General features: G+C 58.9%; 2 protein-coding genes across 4 annotated transcripts in view; one reads left to right on the top strand and one right to left on the bottom strand.

The window, feature by feature from the left end:
• Positions 1 to 2179: 2179 nt before the first annotated feature.
• Positions 2180 to 8433, top strand: IDH2 (isocitrate dehydrogenase (NADP(+)) 2). Its single transcript, XM_088139319.1, has 11 exons — positions 2180 to 2344; positions 3447 to 3538; positions 4030 to 4195; positions 4390 to 4550; positions 5722 to 5865; positions 6095 to 6231; positions 6428 to 6579; positions 7204 to 7316; positions 7420 to 7517; positions 7714 to 7806; positions 7891 to 8433. The coding sequence occupies exons 1-11, from the start codon at positions 2239 to 2241 to the stop codon at positions 7976 to 7978; spliced, it is 1350 nt and encodes a 449-aa protein (XP_087995445.1). The 5' UTR covers positions 2180 to 2238; the 3' UTR covers positions 7979 to 8433.
• ZNF710 (zinc finger protein 710) overlaps positions 8339 to 9675 on the bottom strand; it is a 26811-nt gene continuing 25474 nt past the window's right edge. For 2 of the 3 annotated variants that reach the window (XM_088139309.1, XM_088139308.1), the window contains exon 4: positions 8339 to 9455. In XM_088139309.1, the coding sequence (XP_087995435.1) occupies positions 9024 to 9455 (432 nt within the window). In that variant the 3' untranslated portion in view covers positions 8339 to 9023. The remainder of the gene's footprint in view (positions 9456 to 9675) is intronic. The other variant, XM_088139310.1, reaches the window with a different exon arrangement.

Raw genomic sequence — 9675 nt, 5'->3', positions numbered from 1 at the left:
TCTGCCTGTCCAAGGCATGCTGGTAGAGAGCTCTACTATGAGTCTCTGCCTCCTGTGAGTGTGGCAGGAAGGGACATGGAGGTGGGCATTTTCTGCGGGAGCTCCTCTCCTGTGGAATTGCTTCCCCAAGAAATAAGATCAGCAGTTGAGTTGCAGCACATCGGTGACAACTTGATTATTTAAATAAGCAATTGGGTAGGATATATTTGGTTGCTGCCAACGATGTTATGATTGTGATTTTATAATGCTGTTTATTAATAGATATACCTTATAATTTGTTCGTTTTTTGTAAGCCACTTAGATCCCCTTTTTTGGAGTGACATAAAAGCACTTGGAATGAATGAATGTATACCCTCTTTTCTTAAACAGGTAGAATCACAAAATTGGAAGGGATATTAGAGGCCATCTAGTCTTGCCCAGTGCAGGATCCATCAGAGCATGAACACCCACCCTGTCCAGTAATCTCACCACTTCATGTGGCAGCCTGTGCAACTGGCTGACAGCTTGTACTGTCAGGAATTTCCTCCTGGCATCTAGCCTGCACCTCCTTTCTTGTCGCTTTAACCCATGAACCCTGGTCCTGCCCACGTGGAGCAAGAGAAAGTAAATCTGCTCCCTTTTCTATGCAACAACCCTTCAGGCTCCTCTCCCACATCTAGCCTTCCCCCCCAACACTTCACTACCTAGATAGCCCTCACCTGAACTTGCTCCACCTTGACCACCTTGTTTTAGAACTGTGGTGCCCAGAACTGGAAGTTAAGACTCCAAGTGGGTCTGACCAGCGCAAAGTAGAGGGAAACCCTTACTCCCCTGCTCTAAATTCTGTTCCTGTTAACGCACACCAAAATATAAATCTTTGTTTTGGCAGATACTAGCCATATCTGGTCTTTTTTTGCAAGGGCTGAGCAGGCCTCCCGAGCTATGCTGCTCAGGGAGAAGGCCAGCGTGTTGTGTGAGGCTCCTCAGCGTGATCACAAGAAACCTGGCCCGGCGTATGTTGGTTGGGATCAAGGTTGGGGTGGCCTGCAAGCAGAGCTGTTGGCTCACCCCCCTGGCCTTTACCATGTGTCAGAGGGCCTTCAGCTAAACACCCATGGCAGTCTAAATGGTAAATCACATACTGTTTTTTCATAAATGTCATTCACATTACCTGGGATAAATTCTTCCTTAGGCAGAACCCTCCCAGACTTACAGACTGGTATAAAGCGGAAAAGAGAAATCCGTGGCCCTGCAGCATGGCAGGGGGGATGAGAATTACAGCTCCACATCTGGAGGGCCAGAGGGGCCCCTCCTTCTGGAGAGGAGCATCTCCAAGAAGCTGGGGATTAAGTTAGCACTGGCTAAAATATTAAGAGCTGGTGATCAGGTGGGTATGATCACCATTGTGCCCAAGACTCCCCATTTCCACTAGTGGCAAGACTAAAAATAGATTGCGGGGTGGGGGGCTTTCTCTGTGTCCCAGAGGAGAAGGAAAATCTACCCTCTCTATGGACCACAGTCCTGACCCCAAGCCTGTCTTCCCAGAAGTGCCAAAATTCAGTGTCCAGCTGTCCCCAGACAGCTCTATCCTGAGTGTGCAACGTCAGTGGAAGATGCCAACCACTGGCAGGGGGTTGCACCTTCCCAAGAGCAAACACTTCCTACCTCTGGTGGGCATTCACCACTAGCGTGGAAGGGCTGCTACTCTGCCTCCCCTTTGGCGACACCCCCCCCTTCATTCGTTTTGGGAATTAACAGGTGGACGGAAGCCCAGGGCTGCCCCCACCCCGGACGGAAACTGGCAGCAGCGTGGACAGAAGAGCCGAACAGGGAAGGTCTCGGGCTCCCTTTGCGCAACTCTGGGGTCCAGGTGCACCTCGCAGGTAGGTCCGCCCAGCCCTCCGCGGACTCTCGCCCCTGCCCTGCCTGGGCGCGCGGCTGATGAGGGGAGGGTCCTGCCCCGCCCCGCCCCGCCCGGCTCCGATCCCCCGCGGGGCGGCTCCTCCAGCCAGGGGTCGCCGCGGGGTTAGCCCCCCCCGTGCGAAGCGGAGCCAGTCGCCTCTGCTCAGGCTGCGCCGCATCCGCGCCGGGAGCAGCGCGGGCGGGGAACAAAGGCGCACGTGGCCGCCGAGGCGGGAGCAGGGACGGGCCCCGCCCCGGGGAGGGCCCAGCGCGGGGGGAGCCGGGGGCGGCTCCAGGCTGCTGCGCTCGCGGCGGCGCTCGCCTCGCCTTCCCTTTCCTCAGCCGCCACCCGCCGCGATGGCACGCTACATCCGCGCCACCGCCGCCGCCGCCGCCTGGCCCCGCTGCCCGGCCGCGCCGCTCTCCGCGCCCGGCGCCTGGCGTCGCCCGCCGCACCGGCACTGTGAGTGGGGCGGGTGGGGCGGCGCGGCGTGTTCCGGTCCCGGGCCGGAGAGGCAGCCCCGCCGTGCGCCGGAGCGCCGCCTCGCCTCGCCTGCCCGCCCGCCCGGTCGAGACTACCCTGCCCTCCGCGGGTGACCTTGTGGCGCGCCCCCCGCCCGCCCGGCCAGGCCTCTCCCGCCGGGGCGCGCAGCCCCGTCCAGCCGCGGGTCCCGCCGGGCAGCAGGCAGCGCTCCGCCGAGAGGGGCGGCGCGGCGCCGGCAGCCGGCCTGGCCGGGAGAGCCCCGGGCTGCGCGCGCTGGCTCCGCGGCGCCGGCCTCCGTCTGACGGGCGGGCGCCTTGCCGGCTTCCTGGGGCTCGGCCAGCCGGAGGACGCGCCGCGCCAGGGCTGCCCGACCGGGTTCCGGCGCTGTTCGGCTCGGCGTCTCCGCCCGCGAAGGGAGCTGCTGGCCTGGTCCTCCTCGCCGGCCGGAGCGGTCCGGGCCGGAGAAGGCCTCCGGACAGCCCGCCAGGGGCTCAGCGGCGCGAGTGGAGGCCTCGGCGGGGCGCCCCCTCCTATTTTCAGCGGCCCTGGCAGCCGGCCCGGCTGGGCACCTGTTGGAGAAGGCCCGGCCAGCTGGCGCTCGGAGGGCTGCAGAGGGGCCGCGGGCCTGCTGCTGACCAGCGTCCTCTGAGAGTGACCTTGTCCCTTTTGCGGGCAGAGGCCGCCCCTCTCCGGGGCGGGGCGGGGCAGGGCAGGCGGTGCAGGTCTTCAGCGGAGGCAACACGATGTGGTGCGAGGGTGGCAGACTTTCCACCCAGCTCTGCACCCGCAGCCGACCAGAGGCGCCTAGGGTGGAAGGGGGGGGGCAATATGCCAGAAGCAGCCCCTGGATTCTAGACAGGAGCCTTGCATGGCCCCACAAGTTGGTCTTTGGGGATGCAAAGCTTCTGTTCCAGTCAGTCATCTTTTAACAAATGGGACTCAGTTCCCAACTTGTAGGTCTGTCTGCCATCACCCCCCACACTTTGCCACCAGGGAAGGAGGCTGAGACTGTCCAGAAGACACATTTTGGGGCACAGGTAGGGTCGTGGTCTTGCCTCCTCTGATCCAGTCTTCTCCCCAGATGCTGACCGGAGGATCAAGGTTGCCAACCCTGTGGTGGAAATGGATGGGGATGAGATGACCCGGATTATCTGGGCCTTCATCAAGGAGAAGGTAGCTGGAATACTGCCCACCCTCCCCAGCCCCTGGTGAGCAGGGACAAAAAGCGTGAACCACCGAGGCCACGATTGTGGCCTGTGAGTGTGTGGTGGACTGCGTGACTGTTCAAGGCCCAGTAGAAAGCGAATGCCCGAAGGAGAAAAGGGCGAGTGAAGTTGGAGCTTTGAAGTGTGGGAACTGGGAGGGATCTCTTCTCCTGAGGTTTTTGTGTTGGTTCCTGGATGCCTCCTAGGAATCCCAGGCGATGCCACAAACGTGTTTCATATGCAAGGCGGTGGCGCACAGGAGGACAGCAAAGTGTCCCATCCCCGTTCCCCCAGGCAGAATATTGTGTCCTGAGGGCTTGGAAATGCTCTCTTGTTCATAAAATGTGTGAGTAAGGAGGAGGCAGTACACACGCCCGCCTTGGCTGCAGATAGGAGGCAACCGGCCGACCTTGAGGCGGGGCGTCTGGTCCTGACGGGTTCTTGTCTGGCTGCCTGCAGCTGATCCTGCCCAACGTGGACGTGCAGTTGAAGTACTTTGACCTGGGGCTCCCGCATCGGGAGCAGACAGAGGACCAGGTCACCGTTGACTCAGCCTTGGCCACTCAGAAGTACAGCGTGGCTGTCAAGTGTGCCACCATCACACCTGATGAGGCCCGTGTGGAAGGTACGTGGAGAAGGCGAGACTAGCACAAGGCAGAGCGTCGCCCGGAACTCCCCCTCCTGCTCCGCCGTGGGCCCCACTTAGACAGCAGGTGCTCGTGCAAAGCGGTTTGCTCCAGATGGAGGAGGGAGGTGGGCAAGCAGTTCTGCCCCAATGCCAGAGCGGTGGAAACCGCTTCTCCCCTGTCGCCCCTGCAGAATTCAAGCTAAAGAAGATGTGGAAGAGCCCCAACGGCACGATCCGGAACATCCTGGGCGGGACGGTCTTCAGAGAGCCGATCATCTGCAAGAACATTCCTCGCCTGGTCCCGGGCTGGACGAAGCCCATCACCATTGGGAGACATGCTCACGGCGACCAGGTTGGCGAGGAGGGAGGGGAAGGGGTGCCCCTCTAAGGCATCAGCTGGCCCATCCGAAGCGGCTTCATCTGTGCTGGGTATCCAAGTGCCCCATCCCGATGGGGGGGTGCGCTACCGAACGCTTTCTGAACGGCTGAAGGAGAGGGCGTGGGAACGGTCTGTCTCCCTTCGTATCATCATCTGGGTGTTTGGATATCTCTGCGTTTCCAACATGTTTTTGTACTGCCACAACCACGTATGGAAGTTAATAGTATCAGCCAAGTTGCTAATGTTTAAAAACATGAAACTTCCACACTTTGTTCAGGGTTTAATAGTTGAATGTTTACAGGACCTGGAAGCTGTTAGGCGAATGTGAGGATGGGGATGGGAGGCACTCTGCTGATCTGATCCTGAAGCATTTCTCCAAATCCCTGAACCCAGGCCCCAATATATTGAAAAGAAAAGTGCGAAAAAACTTTAATCATCATCATCCCAGTCACAGCTTCCCAGCATGCCCCTGCAGGGGCCACCACCCCTCTGAGGGACAGACAGGTTCTCCTTGAAAGACTGTCCCCAATCTAAGCTTGCTGTAACATTTGGGACAAGGACAGGGACCAAAGAGAAACAACATAAGGGACACACAACAGGACATTTCCGGGAGGGAGGCAGGAGAGCTGATGTGACAGGCAGAATTGTCGGGAAACGCGCACGGGGTGAAGCAGGGTGGGTGGGTGGGTGCAGACATAATGAATCTGTTAAATCTAACCATAGCGCAAATCCTCAAATTATTCTGGGCCCCTGATTAGACCAGATGTTACAAATACAGGGGTAGGGGAAAAACGTAATGAAGCTACAAACCTCGGTCTTAAGCCAGAACAAGGGAGGAAAATGCAAGTATTCTAATTAGGCTGTTCCGAGGTCTAAGACTGTTCCCAGCTGCATGCTGGACTCTCCTTAGGAGTGTTGGATGGAGAAACAAGCAATGGTTGATCCTCCTGGGGTTATCATTTTGCAAACCATTACTTACTTTTTCATCTTGCCTAAAAAAATGCAGAGTTCTTGAAAGTTTGCACTTTGTTTTTAGCTTGGCTTAATAAACCATCCTAGATGGATTCTGAATTTATTTTCCTTACAGCCTTTGCTTTTTGTATGATAGGGTTGGCTGTAATAACCTCAGCGTTCTGCTTTTCAGTACAAAGCCACAGATTTCGTGGTGGATAAATCAGGGACCTTTAAGATGGTTTTTGTGCCCAAAGATGGCAGTGGAGCCAAGGAGTGGGAAGTCTTTAATTTCCCAGGCGGAGGTGTCGGCTTGGGCATGTACAACACAGACGAGGTGAGGGGGAAGAGGCAGTGGCTTGGGCAGAGAGGGAGGGCAACGGCTCCCAGGCCCTGCACTCCCTAGGGAGTGCCCAGGCCCATCTCTGTGGGGGTCTGGCCAGCTGACTCTTCCAGAGCTGGCCCTCTGCCCTGGAGAGGGAGGGAGCGGCTCTGGAAGCAGGCTGGTGACTGGTTCAGCCATCCTTCGGGCACATCCCACTGAGCACATGGCCTGCCTCTTGCAGTCCATCTCAGGTTTTGCCCACAGCTGCTTCCAGTACGCCATCCAGAAGAAGTGGCCGCTCTACATGAGCACCAAGAACACCATCCTCAAGGCCTACGATGGGCGGTTCAAGGACATCTTCCAGGAGATCTTTGACAAGTGAGCCCTTTAGCCCAACGTTACTGTGGGTGGAAGTAGCCCCCTTGGCTCTTTGAACAACGGGTGTCCAGCACCAGCCCTCCTGCCAGGCCTCTGGTGCCCCTTGCAGAGTGCTCCCCACTGAAAATGGTCCAGGGCTGATCTTGCATGCTACCAGCCCTGTTTGAAGAGCGTTCCTGTCCTACCTCCCTGCCAGGCACTACAAGACCGAATTTGACAAGCTCAAGATCTGGTACGAGCACAGGCTCATTGACGACATGGTGGCCCAGGTGCTGAAATCAGCTGGCGGCTTTGTCTGGGCTTGCAAGAACTACGATGGAGATGTCCAGTCCGACATCCTGGCCCAGGGTACTGACTGATCCTGCCTGGGGCATGTAGCCAAGGGGATGGAGTTCCTAGGCAGGGCCGGGCGCGGGAGCTTGCTGAGTGGCTAAGAGAGCAGAACCGAGGCAGCCGCATAACAAGCAGGGCTGCTGAAAAGCCCATCCTGGGCCCTTGGCATCTGGCAAAAGCTCTCCCGGGCATCAGGCAAGAGCCCTCCCTCCTCCCCTCAGCTGGTGCTGCTGGGCCAGGGTGGCATCTTCCATGAGAAGCAGCACGGGCTCAGCCCCAAGCCCCCCCCCCCCATTTAGTTTTCTAAAGGGTTGAAAGCAAAACTGCTTCCTGGGGAGAAAAGCAAAGGCATGCCCCTTGCAGCTGTCCTTCATCTGGCTCTTCCTGTGGGATGCGCCCTTCTCCCTTTCCACAGCCTGCAGACAGGAAAACTGACCCACCTAGTTGAGCTAACTGTCCATAACGGTGGCTGCTCACGCCACTGCCCCATGGATGCCTCTGGGGAAGATGTAGGGCTTTGGGACGCTGGGCACCGAGAGGTGGGATGAGCAAAGGGTGCAGTGCCCCTCCTCCTCGATGGTGGCTGGGAGGTGAGGGTAAAGTGGAACCTGTCCAATGGGTGTTTGGCTTTGTCCCAAGGGTTCGGCTCCCTGGGTCTCATGACCTCAGTTCTTGTCTGTCCTGACGGGAAGACCATAGAAGCTGAGGCTGCTCACGGCACGGTGACTCGCCATTTCCGGGAGCACCAGAAGGTGAGTGCGCCTGGAGGGGAAGCCCTGGGGTGTGCTGCCCGCAGACGGCCAGGCCGCCACAGGTCTGCAGAAGACGTGTGCTTTGCTTATGTCTTCCCCCCAGGGCCATCCCACCAGCACCAATCCCATTGCCAGCATCTTCGCCTGGACCCGAGGCCTGCAGCACCGAGGCCGGCTAGACGGCAACCCGGAGCTCGTCAAGTAAGAGTGGCCTGTGGCCGTCTTGGGCACCAGCACGGGAGGCGGGACCTTCCACTACCAGCAAGAGAGGAGCCGCGGGAGCCAGGGGGCTTTGTGCACTGGGCCTGGTCTGGCTGCAGGAAGAATCCCCCCACCAAAGGGGGCCCGGCTCCCTCCCTCTCAGGCATCATCCTCTCCTTCCCTCCGCCCTCACCAGGTTTGCCCAGACTCTGGAGGAGGTCTGCGTGGAGACAGTGGAGAGCGGGACAATGACGAAGGATCTGGCTGGCTGCATCCACGGATTAAGCAAGTGAGCCTCCATAGCATCTCAGCTTGGGTCGGGAAGCACCTGTGCTCCCCCAGAATAACCTGCGTCCCTTTTGTCTCTCTTCAGCGTGAAACTGAACGAGCACTACGTGAACACCACAGACTTCCTGGATGCCATCCGAAACAACCTGGATAGAGCCCTGAGCAAGCAGTAGGAGAGAAGGGGGCACGGCAGAGGGACGCCTGCGCGCAGAGGAGGGGGCGTCACGTAGAGACACCAAGCGAGCACGCGGCTCCTCCAGCTTCAGCAGGAGCTTTTTTTGGCATGTTTCCTAAAGCTCGTGAGGCCCCTGCTGCAGATTCTCGGGAAGAAGAGCGTGCCCCCCCGCTGCTGTGCCTGCTGGCTCTTGTGAGCAGAGGAGAAAATGGCTCCGTGCTGTAATTTGCGTGCGTGGCTGGGTCAGGGCCTTGGGTGCTATTAAACAACGGCTTCTCCCTGAGTGCCAGCAGTCAGTACCTGCGAGTGGCCCTTTTCTGGGGAGGCGCCCGCCTGCTAGAAGCACTTCCACCACTGCTCCAGCACCAACAGCCAGTCCGTCTGCCAAACAATATTCATTTATTGCTGAACTTCTTCAGAACTGGAAAATAAACACAGTAGATCTATGCACAAGAGGGGCAATCCAATTTATGGCATCACCCCAGGAATATCACATGGCCACAGACTGTGCAGGGCGGGGCCTTGACTGTTCTGCCACGAAAAGAAGAGGGGGGCGCTTCGGAGTCCCACTGGATGGCGGGCAGGCTTCCTGGCCTAGGCCGCTCTGTCTGGGTGCAGGGCAGAGGTAGTTTGTGGCATTCGTGGGGAGGCGCGTGCTTGCGGTCCGGTCCGGTAGCAAACCGAGGGGGTTCTGCTTACCCTCCCAAGAGCCGCTCGGGGGGCTCTGGGTCCCCAGTCGCTTCGGCGAGGACTCAGGCTGATCTTGAGCATCACCCTGGCCAGGGGCTGGGAGGTAGAATAAGGCAAGCGCTGTTCTGCAAGGCTGGTGCCCGAGCCCAGGGGCCACCAACCAGCAGAGCCACGCCTGGTCAAGGAGCAGCTGGGAGGGCCACGGCAGGGTGTAGCAGAGCAAGGACTGCAGCTGCAGCATGGTCCTCCGCGTGCTCAGAGGCTTTCCTGTTCTGTGCGGCACGAGTCCCGCTTCACTGGGGGGGGACAACCGCCCCCTCCTCCCCCCTTCAGCCAGGCCCTTCCTGCTCCAACTACAACATGTTGTAGTATGCTATCTCCTTCATGGTTTGTTCTGTCAAGGCAGACCCACTGGTGGGGTTCCCCACCACCCCATAGTCGTACGTGTTTTCCTCGTAGTCGTCCATCTCCTGCTGCCCGTCCAATTCCGAGGGATTGGTGCCTGCCAGCTCCAGCATCGGATCTGGGGAGAAAGGCAGGCAGACCCCAGGTTGCCTCGGGGTGTGCGTTGTCCCCCTCCCACCTCCACCAGCCTGCCCGCCCCACCCACCTTGGCTGTCCAGGTTGATGTCCATCACGCCATGCTTGACCTTCATATGCCGGCTGAGGTTCCCCTTCAGGTTGAACTTGCTGGAGCAATAAGGGCACTTGAAGGGCTTGCTGCCAGCATGCAAATGCATGTGGCCCAGGAGGTTGTACATGCGGTTGAAGGACTTCCCACACACCTGGAGACAGAGGAGTTGAGGGCAGGGCTGGATGCCTGGCTGGTGGGCAGGGGCATCCTGTTTCCTAGCCCTGGGATGAGGGCCAGCTGCAATCCAGCTCAGGCCTGCCCGGCCAAGACAGACCTCTGGGGCTGAGGGGGTGCCCCAGAGGGTGTCCTCCAGTGGTGGGCATCAGGCAGCAGACCTTCCAGCAGAGGTCAGAAGCCTTTCCAGGTGGCCA

Source organism: Python bivittatus, unplaced genomic scaffold (genome assembly GCF_059951505.1).
Source record: "Python bivittatus isolate LINGU-HERP-01145 unplaced genomic scaffold, Pbiv_v1 ctg000210_np1212, whole genome shotgun sequence".
Lineage (NCBI taxonomy): Eukaryota > Metazoa > Chordata > Lepidosauria > Squamata > Pythonidae > Python > Python bivittatus.
Note: the sequence above shows the minus strand (reverse complement) of the source record. Positions and strands in the feature narration are given on the sequence as shown.

What these genes read in the sequence shown, in the direction of transcription:
- IDH2 (XM_088139319.1), top strand. Translation starts at nt 2,239, where the DNA reads ATGGCACGCTACATCCGCGCCACCGCCGCCGCCGCCGCCTGGCCCCGC. An exon ending in GGGCCTTCATCAAGGAGAAG is followed by an intron (nt 3,539 to 4,029) that starts GTAGCTGGAATA and finishes GGCTGCCTGCAG; the next exon opens with CTGATCCTGCCCAACGTGGA. An exon ending in TTCCAGGAGATCTTTGACAA is followed by an intron (nt 6,232 to 6,427) that starts GTGAGCCCTTTA and finishes CCTCCCTGCCAG; the next exon opens with GCACTACAAGACCGAATTTG.